The following is a 22,659-nucleotide window of genomic DNA, read 5'->3' as shown; positions in this document are numbered from 1 at the left end:
GGATCATTCAGAAATGTCATTATGTATCTTCATCCAATCTTGCAAAGAAATTTTCTGGAAGTTGGATTAAGCCTGATGAAAATCAAACTGACCACAAAGAACATCTTTAATTTAAATAATTTTAGGAAAAGACATAAAATAACTCAGGCCTATATCAGAACGACAACCCCCTTCTGTTTGAAATTCATTATAAAATGAGAGATATTTTAAGTCTTGCCACATCAATAAACATATTTGTGCAGCAAAAAATTATAAACATACTAAATTGATAGACATAATAATACCAGATAGTCTAACAAGCCTCTCCATGCCAGGATAGATGGACCATCATGACTAAATACATCTTTTCTCCCTTCATTCATCCATTCCTGCACCTGTGTAAATTCCTAGGAAAGGCAAAAAAAGAGAAGAAATATAGGACCGATAAAGGATAAAACACTGGGGAAATTCATACTTGACCCTTGAGGCAGTTAAAACCAGTCCAGGAGATCGTGTGGACCAAGTGTTATCTGTAAAGACACTCGCCATCTTGTATGTTGTGATCTCTGCCGCAATCATAAACCAGTCCAACTCCCCTTGAAGGAATACGGCACCTGCTCCCACCACAACAGTGGCCAATGTGTTCCAGAGGGTCACTGTTCCCTGGAAAAAGGAGAACCACCTAACATCTGGTCTATTTCTACTGTTGCATTGTTTACACTTATGTCCCTTGGTCCTTCCCAGTCTGTTAAACTGCTATGATCTAATCAATAGAGATGCTATCCAGTCCGTTTAATCATTTTATATACCTCTGATCAGGTCACCTCTGAGTATGTCATACTGAACTCAAAGACCCGTTGATTTATTTAATGAATCAGTGAATTTTACAGCATGGTAGGAGGCCATTTGGCCCATTGTGTCTGTGCCGGATCTCTGAAAAAGCTGTTCACTTAGTCTCATTCCCCATAACCTTTTCTTTAAAAAAAAAATATATTTTTTAGGTATTTATCCACTGCCCTTTTAAAGCTAATACAGATTCCTCCCTAATTTTGTCATCTGTAAAATTTGATATTTTACTCCTTTCCCAGAGTCAGATAGTTTTTCGCCCCTGGGGTCACTGCTGTTTAAATTCCTTCAGCTCAGAAATGTTACACAAACCATGACTTGCTTTTGTCCCTTTAGGCAACTCCCTGTCTATGCTACTACAATCTTTTTAACACCGGAAGCCTTAGTTTTATCAACAAGCCTCTTGTGTGACTTCTTATCAGTTGCCTTTTCAAAATCCATATCCATAACCATAACTTTATCAGCTGGCTGACTTTTTTTATTTTTCTAAATATTTATTAGTTATATCCTGTATTATGGCTTTTAGTCTATAACCAGCATGAGCAAGCTTCTAACTCATCCATTATTACCTGGCTTATCCATTTCTTCCCTTGAGTGTTGCATTGAATTATAATTAAAAGTTCATGAGGCATTTGAACAATAATAGCTTAGTAAATGCAACTGGGGGATGGACATATGGGCATGTAATCAGTTGGACGGAAAGAATTGACAAGTAAAAGTTAGAAGACATGTCTTTCTTCCCTGTAACTGCATGTAATGCTGAAAGTGTTTTTTCCATTCTGAAGTAAAATTAAATGTCTTCAAAATTAAAAGTTTTTCTTGTCTTCATTTACACTGAAAAAGTGCTTAACATGCATTCCTTGGGAATTAGAAACTGGGTAGAGCTTTTCAGTGTGAAAACAGCTAGTTACACATTACTATCCTGCTCCCCAAGACTCCAAGTTAACCTACTCATCTAACCCCACAGGCAAGAAGGACGTTTAATAGCTGGTGCAGAAGGAGGAGAGGGGATGCCATAATAAACACACATTGTGCCCATTTTTACTTTATAGTCGCGTGGTTTTCTTCCAATGTTGGATAGTTGGAAATTCAGCAAAATTTGGAGTATTACAGCTTGCTTTGTCGGTGATCGGACTGTGTCTTGTAGTACAAACTCACGTACACTGTTTCCACTCCTGTCTTGTACTATTTGCTGACCGTAGTCTAGATCACAGCAGATGCACTACAATTGGACTTCGTGCCCCTGGGTCAGAAAGGGAGAGTTAAATCCCACCCCTCACAGCTTTCTAGCAATCTCTGCTGGAAAGAATAGTGAGGATAAGATCATGTCCAGTTGTGATGTCCACCAGGTTTAAATTAGTTACCAAGAGCCACTTTCTGACCTTCAGAGAGAATGATTCCAGCTGTTCTTTGGTAGTACCAGTAAACTGATTCATTGTAGCCTATATCTGCTTTTCATGAATGGAGTTTCAAGTACAGTTCTTATTTGATTAGATTTGCACTCCACAGCACTAATCTACTTTGACAGTTCCAATGCAAACATACTCCTAAACCTAATCCTATTGACAAGAGTCACATTTATCCAGCGTCTTGTGATTAACTGTGAACCTCCACTGCAGTTTTTAGTTGATACAGTGATAGGTAATGAGTGAATGTCTGTGGATTTAAAAAGGATTTTTTTGTGGAAGCGTTGGCAAAGAGGGAATCTCAAAAATATTAGCTTCTGTTTTGCTTTTCTTAACTATTTGCTGTGGCCATTTTTGATGTAATTTTGTCAACAGTGAGTGATGACAATATCACTGCAATTGGCTCAGATAAGTTACTAAGATGGCTGTGAATGAGAGTAGAATTAATATATTCTGATTTCATGGTGCAGTCGTTGTTGGGCCCATGTCTTGTCTTCTGTGTTGAATGTCAGTTAGAGGCAAATGGTGGATGAGTCCCATTTGGGTGCAGCCCTTCAGGCCTGATTAACCTTCAACGTGTTAAGCAGGTTGCTGCCCAGCTGGGTTGTGGAGATGGCACTATACTGAATGTGTTCTTCCCAGCAATCACCACCTCACCCACGAGTCTGTAAGTATTAACAGTCTTATATTAAAAGGCTATTGTTCCCCTTTGGGATGGGTATTTTCAGGCAGACAGAGTCCCTGAGCAGTTGGGAAAACTCTGCAGTTGGCAATATTTCCTGTGACTTTCTTTTATTCGTTCAAGGGATGTGGGTGTCGCTGGCTAGGCTAGCATTTATTGCCCATCCCTAATTGCCCTTGGGAAGGTGGTGGTGAGCTGCCTTCTTGAACTGCTGCAGTCCATGTGGGATGGGAACACCCACAGTGCTATGAGGAAGGGAGTTCCAGGATTTTGACCCAGCGACAGTGGAGGAACAGTGATATAGTTCCAAGTCAGGATGGTGTGTGGCTTGGAGGGGAACTTGCAGGTGGTGGTGTTCGCATGCATCTGCTGCCTTTGTCTTTCTAGGTGACAGAGGTCGCTGGTTCGGAAGGTACTGTGTGACTCATACTGTTGCAGCTGTTGAGGATAACTTGGGAGTCTATCAGTGAATCCTGCTTGGTGTATATGTGTGGAGTCAGGTTAGGACTGACTTGAGCTCAGCCGCAATGTTCCATGTTGTTGAATAGCTTATAGATACTCACTTGTCAGGGCTGACACTAGGAAAAGGCCACTTGTTGAGTTGCTAGCAGGTGTCTGGCACTATTGGAACTGTACCCAACAAGGACTTGGGATTTTTAGGAGAGGATGGAAGGGAAGAAAACAAGCAGAAAACGAAAAAAGGATGTTCTGACATCCAAAGAAGTTATTTAAGTTATTAAAACTGTTCAATGGATTTTCCCCTGTTGATTACAAAGGGAAATTCCTCCTGTATTGTTTAAAAACTCGAAGCCACTGGGCAACTGACATGTTAAAATCAAGACTCACCTCAGTCTCCCCCTCCAACATGTTCCTTTCCAGGAGTTCTGAGCTATGGAACTCCTTACCTCTCTCTGTCTTCCTTGTTTCCTACAATATGCAGAATTTTAAAGTTCAAGGTTTGTGATCCAGTGAGTATTTCCTGATCATCCAATCCTACATTTTACTGTTTTCGACCTTCTGCACTGTGAAGCTTGGCTTTGCAAATTAATAAATGTGCTGTAGTGCAGGTGGTTTACCAATATGCTTCTGGCAAAAATAGAACTTCAGCTAATAGACGCTTTATATGTTCTTATGATCTTGGCTATCTCACACAGCTTCCAGAGACTTGTAATCACCAGTACTTCGCCCTCATGCTACACAACTTGAAATGCTGTTTCCAGATGCAACTATTTGTACAATTGAGTTTTTCACACTTCAGTCAGAATAATATGGAAATTTCACATGTCCATCAGTATATTACTAAAAACCTTGTCACTATTCTTGAATTTCTCTCTTAACCAAGAACTTGTGTGATCAGAGGCACTTCTGCATACCTCGGAGTTACCCCCCCACCCACCCTGCAAAATAATTGTTACCTTATTATTTCACTGTGGTCATACTGTCTTTAATTGACAGAAGACTAATGGGAGAAGTGCTTGACCAGTGAGGGAAGGTACTCCAGCCTTGACTGATCAAGTTTCTTTTCCTTCAGTCATATTTTCCTCCATAACTTGGATGATATGAACAAGGGGATAAGCTAAGAGCGAAGGTTAGCAGAGAGCATGATTCAGGCTCTGCTCAATGAGAGCATTGTTGTAGATATGACGGTATTTGGTTAGTTGCGGATTCAAACATGTAGAGCACAAGATATGTTTTGTTAATAGCCCATTACTAAGAGATGTGTTGTAGCTGGGAGAACGTGTGAATCCATCATGTGGAAGAATTACAAGGCTTCACCAAACCATATCAATTCATGGGCCTAGTTTCGAGGCACTGCTTATAGGCTGATCGGTTTCAACCAAATGACGCTACATGTAGCAAAATGTCAGAACATTTCATTATCCAAGGGCTTTTTGAGATATTTACTTCTGGGTGCTCAAGAACCCTGTCATCTACAGTGCAAATATTAAAGTGAGTGTGGCATCATGGACAGGATGCTGGGTAAAAGATAGAAAACAGAATTTAGTTAATGAATATTCTTTGGACCTGAGAGTTATAAATATTGTTTTCACGGGATTCTTGTTGGGACCATTGCTCTTAAATATGTATTTATATTTACACATATGTATCAAAATTTGTACACTGCAAAACTGGGGAGCATAGTTAACTGTGAAGATGGCTACTTCAACAGGATACAAACCCACTAGTAGATTGAATTTAGTAGATGAAGTTTATTCTGGAGAATCGAGCGAATATATGTTATGATTAAGAATAATGAAAGGACATTAACACTAAATGGAGAAATTTTAAAAGCAGAGGTACCAAGAGACTTCAGCGGTCAGATACCCAAATCTTGAAAAGTGGTAGAATAAGTTGGTAAAGCAGTGTTTTAAAAAAAATACAAGTTTCTAGGTTTTGTAAGTAGTGGTATAGAGTACAAGAACCAAGAGGGAATGCCAAACCTATACAAAAGATTGATTTGGACAGGGTTAAAATATGGTGTCCAATTTCGGGTCCCTTACTTTCAGAAGATATGTAAAGACTGGAATAGGGATGAGAAGCTTTAGTTATAAGGTGGGATGAGAGCAACTAAGACTACTGTCTTTTGAACAAAGGAAATTTAGAGGCGATCTGATAAGTATTCAGAATTGAGAGGTTTTCATAAAATGAGAAACTATTTCCACTGGTTGGCAACTGGGTACTGGAGAGACATTTTAAGACCATCATTGAAATAAATGGAGATGCTGAGAGTTTATTTTATACGGAGACTGTTAGGATGCGGCATGCCCTACAATAAACTGGAAGTGGATTCCCTAATAGCTTTTAAAGATGAAGTGAATAAATATTTTGTAAAATTAACATGTATAACAATAGAGGAAAAGACTAGAGGAATGGGAATGAGTGGCCAGCTCTTCCACAGAGCTGGCACAGGCTCATTGGACCAAAATCTGTCTTGAATTTTGTCTTCTAATCTGGGCAAATATTGCTTTCAATTACAGCATGGCTTCTTCTTTTTACAGGATGATGTTCGGCAAAAGGTCCATTTAAACACATTTGGTTTCTTCAAGAGTGGAAATATGACTGTAGAAATTACCAATTTGACTGCAAAGGATTTTGACTTCAAAACTGTTGCCAACTCTGCGGTAAATTCAGTATTTTTTATCCAGTAGTTTTCACTCCCTTGTAGGGATATTTATCCAGTAGTAGAGGTTTATGGAGAGGAAAGCATTGTCCTGTTGTGGGCTGCATCTGGTATGGGTTATTTAAGCTGCAGTGATTGGTTTATTCTGTATAATCCACCACTATCCCGATGTGTATTTTTCTTAAAACAAATCCTGGTGTCTTTTTTGTGCTATTTTTGTACGGAGATGAGATGGTTGCTGCATTATCCATGCAATATGTCAAGGGTAATCATTACTTACTCAGATCCCACTGTTAACACTGAGAAGATGTGTGAAATGCCAGTATCTCCATTGTTGGCACATCAGCAAGACTTTTTGCAGCATCAATTTCCAGTAGCTTTGTCGTATTGCTGCTTGATCTTGAATCTGAGAAATTGATAAGAATTTTTTGTCTTGATTGTTGTAATACTAGCTGTACCTGATGGCTCAGCTGTAAAATGCACTGTTTTGTCATCTGCCATATCGACCACAAAGGGTCCCAGTTTCATTTTTCCTCTCTGGTAAATTATCTTATCTCAGCTGGGTTAGCAGGAACTCAGTAGCTCTCAGTGACACTGTGGCAAGGTGGGGGTAGGGGGAAAATCAGCCAGGATTCCTGACAGTGATCCCTGATGTGCGGTGTTTATGTGAAATGGTGAGTTAAAGGCAGTATACCTTGCCAGTTTCACATGAGCACATTGCTCGTGGATAATATTGACTTCAGCAAGCTCAGGCTAAACAAGTGTAGCCCTAAAATGTATTAAGAAACCATATGTAAGTGAAATAATCCTGCAGGGAGAAAGAGTTCATTTCGATCAATACAGGACTAATTGATACAGTGTCAACCAGGACGGGCTGTGAGAATGCGAAACTAACATGGTGAGAAAGGGTACACTGTGAGACTGCTAAACTAACATAGCACCGCCAGGAGCCACTGTGAGACTGTTAAACTAACATAGCACCACCAGGGGCCATGTGAGACTGAACAGAAAGAAAGAAAGACTTGCAATTATATAGCGCCTTTCATGACCAGCAGAAATCTCAAAGCTCTTTACCTCCAATGAAGTACTTTTGAAGTGTAGTCACTGTTGTAATAGGAAACGCGGTAGCTAATGTGCACGCAGCAAACTCCCACAAACAGCAATGTGATAATGACCAGATAATCTTTTTCTACTGATGTTGATTGAGGGATAAATATTGGCCAGGACACTGGGGTTAATTCTTCGAAATAATGCCATGGGATCTTTTACATGCACCGGATGGGGCTTCAGTTTAGCATCTCGTCCAAAAGACAACACCTTCGACAGTGCAGCACTTCCTCAGTACTGCACTGGAGTGTCATCCTTGATTTTTGTAGTCCTGGTGTGGGACTTGAACCTACAACTTTGTGACTCGGAGATGAGAGTGCTACGAACTGAGCAACGGCTGACACACAGCTAACTGCTAAACTAACATAATGTCACCAGGGGGCGCTTGAGACTGCTAAATAGCATACTTTTGCATATGAATTTATGTCAATTTTTGTTTGTTATGCCATCATCCATTACGAACCTGAATCAACAAACGTCATTTTTCTTTCACATTTTTCTAAGCTGGAAAGTTTATATTCTCAATTTTTGCAACACAAACGATACAACAGTCTAAATTTACCAGAATGGTGCCTGGGATGAGGGAGTTCAGATTTGATAAAGATGTTCAAAATCATAAATGGTTTTGATAAGATTAAATAAGGAGGAACTGGCATATTCCAAGGGCCAGGACTACATGCTGAAGGATGCGCTAAAAGCTTGGGGAAACTGCTGCATCGGGTCAATGGGGAAAGGCCACTGTGTAAGGCCCTCTTGCCATAGTATACCGAGGGGCTGGAAACAATGCTAAACCCCTCTGGCTGAATGCTGAACATGAAATGTAAAAGTACATTGTAAATATAACCTGTTATGGTGAGTGTAGTGAGGCACTTCATGCACTGTATTGAAAGAAATTGATCTGTATTGCATTTATGTCAAATTGGAACAGTTGTATGTGTACTGATACAAATTTTATGAATTAAGTATATTTTTTGGGGGAAAAAAAACTATGTCCAGTGACAAAACGGTCAGTAACCAGAGGACACAGATTTAAGGGGAGAGGCAAAAGAACCAGAGGCAACATGAGGAACAGAATTTTACGCAGCGACTTGTGATATGGAATGCACTACCAGAAAGAGGAGGGTGGAAGCAAATTTGATAACTTTCAAAAGCAAATTGGATAAATTTTTGAAGGGGACAAATATTACAGGGCTTGGAGGAAAGAGGAGAGGGACTAAATGGATAGCTCTACCCAAGAGTTGGCACAGTCTGAAGAGCCAAACGGCTGCCTCCTGTGCTGTATCAATCTATGATTCTACAAGTTTTTAAGAAGGTGGTCAGAGGAGTAAAGAGAGACCTAGAAAAGAAGTATAATTGCAGAACCAAAAAGTAACAAAAAATCCTCCCCAATGAGTATTCCCTAGGGGAGGCGTGAGCAGCATGTCTTCCTCAATCACCATATGGACTGCAGCGGTTCAAGAAAGTGGCTCACCACTACCTTCTCCAGGGAAATTAGGGATGGGCAATAAATGCTGGTCTTGCCGGCGATGCTCACATCCCATGAATAAATAAAAAGAAAACAGACATGGGCAACTACAAACTCATTATTTTACACAGATTTAAAGTGACACTAATGGAATCGTTTATCATGATTAAACTTTATTTTCTGTCCAACAATAATAAAGAGCTGTCAGCATGGATTCGAAAGGAAAATAACTTGCCTGACAAATCTGCTAAACATCTTGAGGTAGTGACAACCTAAGTGGACTTTGAATAAACATAGACTACCAAAAGGTAATTGACCAAGTTCCACATGTAAGTCTATTAGTTAAACTCAAAAGCTGTGAGGATCCATGGGAAATCTTGGAAATAGGTAAGAAATCGGGTCAGTGGTAAAGAACAACAGGTACTTCTTAGTGAAGTTATGTCAGGGTGGCGGGGAAGCAATGTGTAGGGTGTCACAGGGGTTGGTGGTGATCACTGTTTCTCATTTGGATCAATAACTTGAAATCAGAACCTCCGTAGGAGGTAGTTAAATTTGCAGATGAGTAACTAGGAGGGGCAGTGGATTTGGAGGAGTCAGTTCAGAATTATCGAATGACGTGGACAAATTATGTGCTCAGGAAAATGGTAGATGATATTTAATGCATTGTTAAGTACTGCACATTGGAAAAAAATTGGCACCACACATACTCCTTGATGGGTGTTGAAATTACCATGGTGAATTTGAAAGAAAACCTAGGAACCCTCGTATATTTGATAGTTAATATGTCCAACTAATACAGACCAGCAATCAACAAAGCCAACAGAATGTTGAACTAGAGAGCAAAAGGGTAGAGCTAGTCATGTTGAGGCTACAGGTTGAGTACTGTGTTCAGTCCTGGTCACTGAGACAGAAGGAAGATATTCAAGCATCGGAGGCAGAAAAGAGCCACAAGACTGCTAAATTTTAAGGAAAGACTGGGGAAACTTGAGGTTTTCAGCCTGGAAAAGAGGCATCTCCAAAGTGATCTTACAGAGAGGTGCAAGGTAATAAAGACAATGATCAAGGTAAATCCAGAATGTTACTTTAAATTATTAGAGTAGAATAAATGGACAGAGGTTCAAACTAGTAAAAGCTAATTTTACCACTGATATCCCAAAGCTCTTCACACAGTGATAAATATATGAAATGAGCTCCCAGACAGCTCTGAAGTTGGAAACCTGAAAATAATTTAAGAACCAATTAAATGTTGGAATGAGGGAATGTCGGACCTTTCTAGATGGATGTACTAAGTTGGGTTGATTAATCTTCTTTATTCTTGATTACCTTGTCATCCATGCCCCAGAGTGTCAGTGTTTAGAGGAGATAACTGGAGCAGAAGAAAAATACATAGTTATAAATAATGGGACTTCAGCTCTTAAGAAAATGTTATTGCAGGATATTTTTCCCCTCTGTTTTCTCCCTTCCTCTCCTGAACATTCTGATTCGTTCCTTGGGTGCAGCTACATTTCTGATGGCCATTCCTCATTTCTGCCTTTGTATTGTAAATGCTGGCAAGCTGTTTGACTAAGGGAAACATCACAGCCAAGCCTGATTGTGTCCTCACCTGATTTCTATGTGGCTGTGCTTTCCACCAAAGGTTGTGACAAGGAGTGGGGATACTAGCTGCTTTTCTTGTTTCTTAGCTCAGTTACCTGTACCAAATATGCACTTGTTGGGCCTGTGCTTGTGCACTGTTGAAGCTACTGAAAAGATCTGCATTTAAGATATTTTGGCTTTGCAAAAACTTGCTTGTAGAATTTTTCTGACATGGCAATAAAAGGAAGCACTTGCGTTTATATCCAAAAATATATGTGCAATATCGATGAATTCCAGATTGTTCAAATGATTTTAACTAAAATTGGGAAGCTTTCTAACTTTAAGATGTTCAACTGAAGCCTCATCTGCCTCTTCAGGCGAGTATATAAAAAAAAACTCTCATGGTACTGTTCGGAAAAGGATTTGAGGAGTTCTCCAGGTATCCCAGCCAAAATGTAGCCCTCAGCCAACACCAAGCAGATCAACTGGACATTGATCTCATGGCTTTTTGTAGGACCTTGCTGTGTCTGAATGGGCTGATTATATTTGTCTACATAACAACAGTGTCAGTACTTCAAAAGTAATCTGGCTGTGAAGCACTTTGGGATGTTCTGAGGTGTGCAAGTCACTATATAAATGCACATGTTTCTTTCTTTAACAAGAACCTACTAACGTATTCTTTTTCTTTACGTTTCCTCTCAGCTGGGGCTTAGTTTGGACAGAACCAAGAATGATGGTTTCTCATCCTATCTGGTAAGTCAGCGATCAGCTTTTTTTTTGGGATGAGATTTGCATTTTTTTTTCTGAATAGTTTCATGAACAGCATCAAGTCGCTTTTATCGTACCCAACGGCTATTCTTGCTATGTGATCTTATTTGAGAGTAAGCAGATCACTGGACTTTGGAAGGAATCACAGCTGATCTGGCTGCTGTCCTCACTTGATATCCACAGATGCACTCTTGGACAGGCTTCACTTGATATTTAGCAGTAGCAGGAATCCTGGTAGAATATTCCCTTCCTTTAGGCCAGGGACCCTGAAACCACTCGCAGCACTCCATCTGCGGCTTTGGATGAGATTGACCAAATCAGCATAGAGAGTGCCTTTATCCACGAGGGGAGGGATTTACTTTTTGGAACAAGGAGTTGGATTCATATGCCACAACCTTTTGAATCGGCCACTTACGATTAAAATGTTTTGCGCTCAATGCATTATTTCCTATTGATATTTCTAAAGAAAAATTCAAATTGTCTCTTACACCAAGAACCCAAACCCCAGTTTATCTCAAAATATCTTCACCCCAGTCTCAGAAGGACAGTCTTCAACCACCTCTTTGTGAGCTTTTCCATGCCTCACATGGAAGCCTAATCAGAAGGTCATCCTGTCTCAGTTGGTGGTCTCTGAATCAGTTTCCTCCCACAGTCAGTTTCTAATTAATGCAGTTAGCATTCCACTGATACGCTGCCCAGCCAGACTCGTGCTTGAGTTCTGCATGAATCTCATGTCAGACTCAGTGCAAGTGTAGGTGAAGAATTTCAACCTGCAGAAGGCTGACCCCCAGAAGGAGCACTTTGGTGAATGCAATGAGTATTTCCCAGGATTGCAGTTAATTCTACTTATGTTCAGGTAAAAAACTGCTATTTTTATTCTGTGGTGATTTTATATTATTAATAGGAAGAAGATAACGAATTTTGCTTTTTGAAGAAAAAACCAGCTGCTAATGTACCTGTCACACTTTTCCTTTTTGACTTTGGAAAGCAACAGTGAGTACACAACAACAAAAAAATCTCCCATTGGAATCTTCAGTCACTGGCAGCTTAGCTGTTCCTTCATGTTCCTCTTACACCTGTTATTGATTCCCAGAGTTAGAGTTCAGAAGTCCAGCAGCAATCAGCTACCTGTCAATTATGTTGGGACTGCAGGAAGCCAACCAACCAAAGACAAAATCAGCAAGACAGATGTGAAACCACAGAGTGATTCAGAGAAAGTGGTAGAGCCACAGAAGGTGAATGAAACTGTCAAGCAGCCTGATGAAACACAGAAAGGTAAAACAAAAAGCATTTTTTAGGCTCCTCCAATGGTTGTTAAAGGTGGGCAAGAAATAAAGTTATTAACCACATCACCACCCCTCCCTCCCAAAATACATACCTGCGCTGTCGGGTAATTACTTGGAGAGGGGACCTGAAAAAGGACTAATATAGGTCACCTGCTTGCCCTGTTCCTACAAGTAGGGGAATAGTAAAGGGCTAAAGAAGCCTGCAAGTTTGGGAAGAAGCACTAGGGTTTCTGGTGATACTATAATGGAGGTCACTGTATTAAAGGGAGTAATTTTATTGTCCAAAGGGTCTTTTCTCATCCCTGATTTTTCTTCATTTCTTCAATACATAATGGATTGAGAAAAATCAGGGTAGCTATTGCCAAGTATGACAAAATAACGGTCGTAACTCCCAGCGCTGATGACTTTGTAGTAGAGCTGAATTCTTCACTGTAAACCTTTTATATTTTTTTTAATATTTTCTTTTAAAGAGAATATACATGTTAATTGTATATTAATTGTTTTTAATTATATGCAGGTGGTGGGCTTTAACTGGGGATACACTTGTGCCCCTATAAAAAGACACTGATTGAATCTGTGATTGCTGGCTTAGGAGCTACATGCTTATAATGTGGAACTCTATAAATAAATGCTTATAAAAGTGTGTAAAGATTGGTTCCGGTTCTATACTTCACCAACTGACTTTCTGGAATAGGACAATACATGTACTTTGAAGTCGTTGAACAGTTTTATCATACAGTACTTAAAGCAGAATATGTAGGCACATTTATGGCTGTCTATTGTTTGCACAGTTCCCAGTATGCACACCTGTTTGAGGTCAGGATAATTTGATCAGTCCCTTGGGTTTAGCACATCTTTAACCTTGAGGGCAGTAGTTCACCTGTTCTAATAGGGTGTGCCCAGTTAATTAGTGACAAAGCCCACCAGAGAGTGTGGAGTTTTTGAGCTGGTTTGCACATAGCCATGTTGCTTAACCACATCTATTAACAAATTCCTTCAATGAAGTGTGCTTTGATGCTTTGTGTACTACTGGAAGTGGAACATGCAAAGCGATGGGGAAATTGCAGCAAATGTCTCGGGTCAATTTCTTGTAATTCCCTGCTGATAACCTTGCATACTGGCAAGGCCCTTAAAGAGGGAGGATAAAATGAAAAGCAAATTTTGGCTGCTTAATATTTACAGTTACGTATTTGATTTAATAATTGGAAAAACTAGTGAAATATTTGATACCTGAACTACTCGATTGGCACAGCTGTGATTCTGCACAGTACCATTGGTGTCCTGTGCTTTCAGTAAACTGCCTGGAAGTTTTAATAAGTTATCGTTTTATTGCAAAGCTGAGCACAAAACTTGGATGCAGATTTTTTTTTTAAGAAAAGCAGAACAAATTGATAATAGAAACTGTTCTTTTACCACATGCCACTCTGTGCTAAAGAAACATATTTATTTTCCCCTCACAGCAAAGCCAAAATTTGTAAAAAGTGCTGCGGAACCAAAGGTCAGTAAATGTACTGTATTGCTTTTTTTATTTTGACTGCTATAAATGCAAATCTTTTTCTATTAAAGATGAGAGTCTGGTCTTTTTTCTTTGGAAACTAAGTAATGCAAAGCATTTCTTTTTAAAGAAATGTTAGGTACAGTGTTATATGTTGGAGATGTGCTCTGGTTGGTCACTGCACAAATTCTGGACCAGTTTTACTGTCAACAGGATGTAGTTGCCTGACACTTCTATCACATCACGGACAAGAGACAGGAGGCAAAATAAGTGGTTATTATTATATCTCCTAATGCCAGACGCACAAGACTTCCTGGACTTTATGGTTGGGGATTGTGCATAGCATAGCACAGGGTGGGTGAAGGACGAGGGAGCATAGTGGATATAAAAATTGATGCTCACTGTCCAGATTAGTACAACTTCAGTAATCTACTGGAGAGCAACTGTTGCAACATAAGCCTTTCAGAGAATTGAAGGCACCAGGAGGACAGGCCATTGCAGAGTAAAGATAGTTGGATATTAACGGGTGGTTGGGGGGGTGGTGGGTGGTGGTGGGGGAAGCAGCAAAACAATAACTCGTTGTTTCTATTTTAGGCTGAAACTTTTCTACTACAGAAAAAAAATACATCCTATTCATTCATGGTAAGTAGGATTTAGGAGTTGATCCTTCATACTTTGGATACTGTCTGCACTGCCTTACTCAAATTGGAAAATTGTCCAAACCTGGATGTGTTTTTCTCTCCTGCAGTTCTCGTTTACTATTAATACTGAGGAGGAGCAGGGACTTTACAGTCTATACTTCCATAACTGCTACACTGACAAAAAGCCATCTCTGCAGTCTTTCCGATTTGATATGGATGTGAGTATAAGGAAGGCATCATTACTCTTTCTGAAGCAAGAGAGCTATTAGGGACATTTAAACAAATCACCAATATTGGCTGAGTGCCGTCGTCCTTTTTTATAGCATCGTGAAAACTTTTATATGCAAATTTGAAACTAAATTTATTAAATATAAAATAAAATAATTCTGGAAGTGTATGGCAGGTTAATTATCACTGAGAAAAAGATTTGTGTTCTGGTGTAAACTTTCATCAGGACCTAGGGGTTTGCCTGAAATGTTAACTTGATTTTTATCTTTCAGATGCTGACTGTTTTTACAGAATTTTATGTTTTTGTAGTAGATTTCTAGCATTTGTGTTTTCTTTTACTTCAAGTTTCACAACATTTCTATTTTCATTCAGACAAAAATATTTTTCAGTTCCCTCCTCTGCTGGGATATGGGGCTCAGGCATACTGGTACCTCACCCAAGAACGCATTCTTTGCATGTAACAGTGTTGTTGGGTTGCATTTTGAATTTTCCTTCTCTGCCATTAAGGAAACACTGGTTGCAATGATACAGTAGCCATCAGTTGCCCTTGAGGATGCTGTCATTACTTCATAACTGATGTTGCAGCAATCTTGACTGTGACACTACTCTGGAGGCTGCAGAACTTAAATGATAAAATTTGAGGAAAGTATAACTAAAAAAATTGCATCTAGTAAACCTTCACACACCAGATGTTGCAGATGTAAAACAATCTTTTTTATTTAAAAGAAGCCAGTAATTGACCCAGAGCTTGAAACTTAAAAGTACTGCAAAATTATGCCATCAAGTAACAAAGTCTGATTAACCTAACAACAGCTAGACCTTGTGGTCTTGGTGTGAGACAAATCCACCTTAGCAACAGGATAATATATTGTGCATTATATAGATGTTAGTCTTGGCTCAGTGGCAGCACTCTTAGCTCATCCCTGAGAACACCGGACAAACTTCAAAAGACTTCAATCTCTGGTATCAATAAATAAAGTTACTCCTCCAACTACCTTCTATGACTGGAGATATCCTGATTCGCAGGAACTCATCCTGCTCCCTTTTAAACAAACACAGTGAATCTATACTTAACTGTACGGACCCAACAGTGATGGAAGAACAGGATTGAAAGAGCTATAAAGAGAACACCAAATGATACTAATGGTATCTGCAGAAGTTTTGCGGTTTGTGCAAGTTGATGGTTGACTGGCCAAGTCACAATACAGGGAGGGTGAGGTCAAGTAGAAATTTGCAAAACTAACAGTGCAGCTCTATGTGGGCCCCTTTCATGGGAAGGAATTCAGTTCACTGAGGATCTCTTCTGTGGGAAATTTATTGCTGCAACAACTATGGAACCAGAAAAGACCAGTTTGTTCCACCTTACACCTTATACAATTTGGACTTTCTCCCTAATTGACTTCAATAGATCTTTAAATCATTCATGTTTGAAGAAGGGTGAAGAGGAAACCAAATGGTGTAGTCTTTTGCTATCTCTAATTTCTGCTGTGTGATTTTCTTGCAGATTACAATAGTGGAACAGAATCCTGGCAGTTATTTGTCTGCAGGAGAGATCCCACTCCCCAAACTCTACATCTCCATGGCGTTCTTCTTCTTCCTGGCTGGAGTTGTCTGGGTTTACATTCTCCGGAAACGCAGGTACTGTGCAATTACTTATTACTCTGGAGGACAGGGTCAACGATGTGCAAATACACATGAATTTTATGCAACAAAATGCAGGGTTGGAATACAGCTGTAGGATTTTGTAGACGCCAGCCATCTAAAACATTTTTGATCCAATTTCCGTGTTAGTTTTTATACATGATTCGTACACATGACTGGTGTGCACTACCATGATGACCAGTTGCTACAGCAGCTTGGCAACAGGTGCCAACATCAAAAACAACAACTCACGGTGTCACTTGGCAGCTTCATGTGCAGCACCTGTGGCAGAATCTGCCTCTCAATTAGCCTTCACAGCCATCAACCAAGAGAAGACACCCCACCTAAGTGGATTGTTTGCTGCGTGTCCATCATCTTTCATAGATGGAAGGATGCCAACCATTTTTTGTACATGTTTAATAAATCATTCCTTTTTGTAATTTACCCAGGTATCTTATTTGGTATTTTTATCTAATGTGCAAAGATCTCCTGCACACTGTAGGTGTGATTGTAATGTGTTGCTGGGGTGGAGAGGAGGAGTGTTTCTGCTGTTAAAGTGACAATCGAAGGCACTGGTTTGCAGATCTTAGGTAAAAATGAATAGAGTTGTGGAATACAATCCTAAAACACAAAACTCATCCCACAATAAAAACAGAATTTGACTTACTTGGTGACTGTAAGCCAATGGCTGTGGTGATGATTAGCTGCAGTTTTGGTGTTATTGCTGGGCTTGTTTAGAACATAGATATCAACAAACGATAAAAATAGTTCAATTAAAACTTGTGTATTTTAATGTGTATCGTTAATATCGCTCAAATTGCTCCCACTATTACTATTGCTAATGGCAGACTTTTAATCACTAGTACTTCATCCTGTTATTACACAGCTCTAAGTGCCTTATCCAGATACGCACAAGTTTGCAAGTGCAAAATCCTATCAGTATATCACTAGATGGTTTTCACAATAAATTCATGTCTACAATTTATTGAAATGTAAGTGATAACACCAAGTTTTTAGCTTTAATCTTCTCTAAATTGATTGTCATGTTCACATGAAAATATCAAAGACTATGTGGTTTTGTTAAGTTATGGATGTTCCTGGTAAGGTGGCTGGCTCCCAGGACTGTTTCATGGTAGTTTAAAATGTATAAAAGAACATGTAAAGATAAATCTGGATTCAGGCAAGAACCATAAAAACAGCACTTTACTAATCTTTCACATTCAAACACTAATTACATTAGCTTGTCTATTGCAGTTCTGCATTTAGTTAGCATGATTAAACATGTCTTATGGCTCCACAGTTGTTCAGTGGGCAAATACATTGTGTTTCTGTGCTGAACCACACAGACCAGGACATTTTCACACTGGATCTTTGATCTGGATTGGATAGTTTTGCCTTCCCACCAGTAAGGATGCGATATTTGCACCAACTTCGTGGGCTAAGGAGAAGAAAGGTCAACGAGGATTTTCACTGCTGCTTACTATTCTTTGATTCCAGCAGTACGGTGCTTGTGACTGGATCAGGCTTGGCTCTGATGTTCCTGTGTTTGTTTGAATAGCATGTCAACTCACTGTCTGGTCCACCCAGAACAGTGGTTGAGGTCTCTTCAGGTGTTGTCCCTCACTCCTTTAAATCTGCCTTCATCGTCCCTCTCCTCAAAAAAAACCAACCCTTGACCCCCACCGTCCCACCTCCAACCTCCCTTTCCTCTCCAAAGTTCTTGAGTGAGTTGTCGCCCCCCCCAAATCCATGCCCACCTTTCCTGGAACGCCTGTGTTTGAATCCCTCTAATCAGGTTTCTGGCCCTGTCACAGTAATGAAATGGCTCTGATCAAAGTCAGAAATGACATCCTATGTGACTGACAAAAGTAAACCATCCCTCCTCGACCTGTCTGTAGCCTTTGATATGGTTGACCACATCATCCTCTCCACTGTCATCCAGCTGGGTAGGACTGCTCTTACCTGCTTCCATTCTTATCTAATTGTAGCCAGAGTATTACTTGCAATGGCTTCGCTTCCTGCTCCTGCACTATTACCTCTGGTGTTCCCTAGGATATATCCTTGGCCCCTTCCTATTTCTCATCTACATGCTCTCCATTGGCGGCGACATACGAAAGCACCGCATTAATTTTCACATGTACGCTGACAACCCTCAACTGTACTTAACCACCACCTCTCTCGACTTCTCCACTGTTAAATTATCAGACTGCTTATCTGACATCCAGTACTGGATGAGCAGAAATTTCATCCAATTAAATATAGGGAGGATTGAAGCCATTGTTTTTGGTTCCCGCTCCAAACGCCAGTTCCTAGCTACTGACTCCATCCCTTTCCCTGGCAACAGTCTGAGACTAAAGCAGTCTGTTCGCAATCTTGGTGTTGTATTTGACCCCAAGATGAGCTTCCGAGCACACATTCACACCATCACTAAGACTGCCTATCTCCACCTCTATAACATTGTCCGATTTCTCCCCTTTTTCAGCTCATCTGCTGCTGAAACCCTCATTCATGCCTTTGTTACCTCTACACTTGACTATTGCAATGCACACCTGGCTGGTCTCACAAGTTCTACCCTCCCTGAACTTGAGCGCATTCATAACTCTGCTGCCCCTGTCTTAACATGCACCAAATCCTGTTGCCCTTTCATCCCAGTGCTCCCTGACCTGCATTGCCTCCCGGTCAAGCAGCAACTCTGTTAACTTCTCCAGCTCCATAACCCTCAAAGATATCTGTTTTCTTCTAATTCCAACCTCTTAAGCATTTCCAATTTTAATTGCTACACCATTGGTGGCCATGCCTTCAGTTGCCTGGGGCCTAAGCTATGGAATTTCCTCTCCACCTGGCTTTCTTCCTTTAAGACACTCCTTAAAACCTACCTCTTTAACCGAGCTTTTGGTTGTCTGACCTAAGGCTCCTTGCATGTGTCATACTTTGTTTTAAAATGTTCCTATGAGGTGCTTTGGGATGTTTTATTATGTTCTTCTTCTTTGGCCTCCTTGTCTCGAGAGACAATGGGTAAGCGCCTGGAGGTGGTCAGTGGTTTGTGAAGCAACGCCTGGAGTGGCTATAAAGGCCAATTCTAGAATGACAGACTCTTCCACAGGTGCTGCAGAGAAAATTGGTTGTCGGGGCTGTTACACAGTTGGCTCTCCCCTTGCACGTATGTCTTTTTTCCTGCCAACTGCTAAGTCTCTTCAACTCACCACATTTTAGCCCCGCCTTTATGGCTGTCCGCTAGTTCTGGCGATCACTGGCAACTGACTCCCACAACTTGTGATCAGTGTCACAGGACTTCATGTCGCGTTTGCAGACGTCTTTAAAGCGGAGACATGGACAGCCGGTGGGTCTGATACCAGTGACTAGTTTGCTGTACAATGAGTCCTTGGAGATACTGCCATCTTCCATGCAGCTCACATGGCCAAGCCATCTCAAGCGCCGCTGGCTTAATAGGGTGTATATGCTGAGGATGTTGGCCGCCTCGAGGACTTCTGCGTTGGAGATACGGTGCTGCCCCCTGATGCCAAGGATTCTACAGAGGCAGCGAAGATGGAATGAATTGAGATGTCACTCTTGGCTGACATACGTTGTCCAGGCCTCGTTGCCTTAGAGCAAGGTACTGAGGACACAGGCTTGATACACTCGGACTTTTGTGTTCCGTGTCAGTGCGCCATTTTCCCACACTCTCTTGGCCAGTCTGGACATAGCAGTGGAAGCGTTTCCCATGCGCTTGTTGATTTCTGCATCGAGAGACAGGTTACTGGTGATAGCTGAGCCTTGGTAGGTGAACTCTTGAACCACTTCCAGAGCGTGGTCACCGATATTGATGGATGGAGCATTTCTGACGTCCTGTCCCATGATGTTCGTTTTCTTGAGGCTGATGGTTAGGCCAAATTCGTTGCAGGCAGCCGCAATGCTGTCGATGAGTCTCTGCAGACACTCTTCTGTGTGGGATGTTACTGCAGCATTGTCAGCAAAGAGGAGTTCCCTGATGAGGACTTTCCATACTTTGGTCTTCGCTCTCAGATGGGCAAGGTTGAACAACCTGCCCCCTGATCTTGTGTGGAGGAAAATTCCTTCTTCTGAAGACTTGAACGCATGTGTGAGCAGCAGGGAGAAGAAGATCCCAAACAGTGTAGGTGTGAGAACACAGCCCTGTTTCACACCACTCAGGATAGGAAAGGGGTCTGATGAGGCGCCGCTATGCTGAATTGTGCCTTTCATATTGTCATGGAATGAGGTGATGATACTTAGTAGCTTTGGTGGACATCCAATCTTTGCTAGTAGTCTGAAGAGACCACGTCTGCTGACGAGGTCAAAGGCTTTGGTGAGATCAATGAAAGCAACGTAGAGGGGCATCTGTTGTTCGCGGCATTTCTCCTGTAGCTGACGAAGAGTGAACAGCATGTCAATGGTGGATCTCTCTGCTCGAAAGCCACACTGTGCCTCAGGGTAGACACGCTCAGCCAGCTTCTGGAGCCTGTTTAAAGCGACTCGAGCAAAGACTTTCCCCACTATGCTGAGCAGGGAGATTCCACAGTAGTTATTGCAGTCACCGCGGTCACCCTTGTTCTTCTAGAGGGTGATAATATTGGCATCGCGCATGTCCCGTGGTACTGCTTCTCATCCCAGCACAGGCAAAGAATTTGTGGAGTGCTGAAAGTATGGCAGGCTTGGCACTCTTGATTATTTCAAAGGTGTTATATAAATATAAGTTGTTGTTTTTGTTGAGGGCATTTTGCACCAGTGGAATCATAACTTTGCAAGGCAGTAGAGTGTTCGGGAAGGGAAAAAATCCACAGTAAGTACAGAGCTGAAATAGGGACATAGAAACATGGAAGCATAGAAAATAGGAGTAGGAGTAGGCCATTTGGCCCTTCGAGCCTGCTCTGCCATTCCTTATGATCATGGCTGATCATCCAACTCAGGAACGTGTTCCGGCTTTCACCCCATACCCTTTGATCCCTTTAGACCCAAGAGCTATATCTAACTCCTTTTTGAAAACATTCAATGTTTTGGCCTCAACCGCTTTCTGTGGTAGCGAATTTCACAGGCTCACCACTCTCTGGGTGAAGAAATTTCTCCTCATCTTAGTCCTGAAAGGTTTACCCCGTATCCCTAGTCTATGACCCCTGGTTCTGGACTCCCCCACCATCGGGATCATCCTTCCTACCCTGTCAAGTCCTGTTAGAATTTTAAAGGTTTCTATGAGATCCCCCCTCACTCTTCTGAACTCCAGCGAATATAATCCTAACCGACTTGATAGCTCCTCATATGTCAGTCTCGCCATCCCAGGAATCAGTCTGGTAAACCTTCGCTGCACTCCCTCCATAGCAAGAACATCCTTCCTCAGGTAAGGAGACCAAAATTACACACAATATTCCAGGTGTGGCCTCTCCAAGGCCCTATATAATTGCAGCAAGACATCCCACATTATACTGCATCTGCCATGCATTAGCCCACTCACTCAATTGTCCAAATCATCCTGAAGCCTCTCTGTATCCTCCTCACAACTCGCCCTCACACCCAGTTTTGTGTCATGTGCACATTTGGAGATATTACATTTAGTTCCCTCACAGTGGCTAGCACTGCAGCCTCACAGCTCCAGCGACCCGGGTTCAATTCTGGGTACTGCCTGTGTGGAGTTTGCAAGTTCTCCCTGTGACCGCGTGGGTTTCTGCCGGGTGCTCCGGTTTCCTTCCACAGCCAAAGCCTTGCAGGTTGATAGGTAAATTGGCCATTGTAAATTGCCCCTAGTGTTGGTAGGTGGTAGGAGAATTGTGGGGATGTGGTAGGGAATATGGGATTAATGTAGGATTAGTATAAAATGGGTGGTTGATGGTCGGCACAGACTCAGTGGGCCGAAGGGCCTGTTTCAGTGCTGTATCTCTAAATAAATAAATAAATAAATAAATAAACAAATCATTAATGTGTATTATGAATAGCTGGGGTCCTAGCACCGATCCCCCACTGCGGTACCCCACGAGTCACTGCCTGCCATTCGGAAAAAGACCCATTTATCCCTACTCTGTTTCCTGTCTGCCAACCAATTTTCTATCCATCGCATTCTGCCCACAAATACATAAAGGTAAGGCACTGTAGATCAGAAATCTGGAGTGGTCAGATAGTATTTTGAAGTAATGAAATGTGGGGAAATTAATGCAGAAGCCAGCATTTCAACTGATTCTCACTTACTATATACACTCATATATACAGGCAAAGTGAAAATGTAATGATTAAGGTTTGACTTTAAATTCAATCCTTCATGTAATAAAATGGGATATGTGATCAGCATACTTACCACTTGCATTCTTCTTTCCTTAGCAACGATGTGTTTAAGATCCATTGGCTGATGGGGGCTCTTGCATTCACCAAATCCCTTTCTCTAGTTTTCCACGCTGTAAGTGACCCGCGTATCATTT

At 41.2% G+C, this 22,659-nt stretch overlaps 1 protein-coding gene across 3 annotated transcripts in view; it reads left to right on the top strand.

Annotated features, from left to right (window-relative positions):
* gpr107 (G protein-coupled receptor 107) overlaps nucleotides 1-22,659 on the top strand; it is a 115,318-nt gene that overhangs the window by 2,608 nt on the left and 90,051 nt on the right. For all 3 annotated transcript variants that reach the window (XM_068012281.1, XM_068012280.1, XM_068012282.1), the window contains exons 2-10: nucleotides 5,913-6,035; nucleotides 10,884-10,934; nucleotides 11,854-11,942; nucleotides 12,043-12,224; nucleotides 13,696-13,733; nucleotides 14,325-14,372; nucleotides 14,479-14,589; nucleotides 16,104-16,237; nucleotides 22,562-22,637. In XM_068012281.1, coding sequence (XP_067868382.1) covers nucleotides 5,913-6,035; nucleotides 10,884-10,934; nucleotides 11,854-11,942; nucleotides 12,043-12,224; nucleotides 13,696-13,733; nucleotides 14,325-14,372; nucleotides 14,479-14,589; nucleotides 16,104-16,237; nucleotides 22,562-22,637 — 852 coding nt within the window. The remainder of the gene's footprint in view (nucleotides 1-5,912; nucleotides 6,036-10,883; nucleotides 10,935-11,853; nucleotides 11,943-12,042; nucleotides 12,225-13,695; nucleotides 13,734-14,324; nucleotides 14,373-14,478; nucleotides 14,590-16,103; nucleotides 16,238-22,561; nucleotides 22,638-22,659) is intronic.

This window comes from Heterodontus francisci, chromosome 32, assembly GCF_036365525.1.
Source record: "Heterodontus francisci isolate sHetFra1 chromosome 32, sHetFra1.hap1, whole genome shotgun sequence".
NCBI lineage: Eukaryota > Metazoa > Chordata > Chondrichthyes > Heterodontiformes > Heterodontidae > Heterodontus > Heterodontus francisci.
Note: the sequence above shows the minus strand (reverse complement) of the source record. Positions and strands in the feature narration are given on the sequence as shown.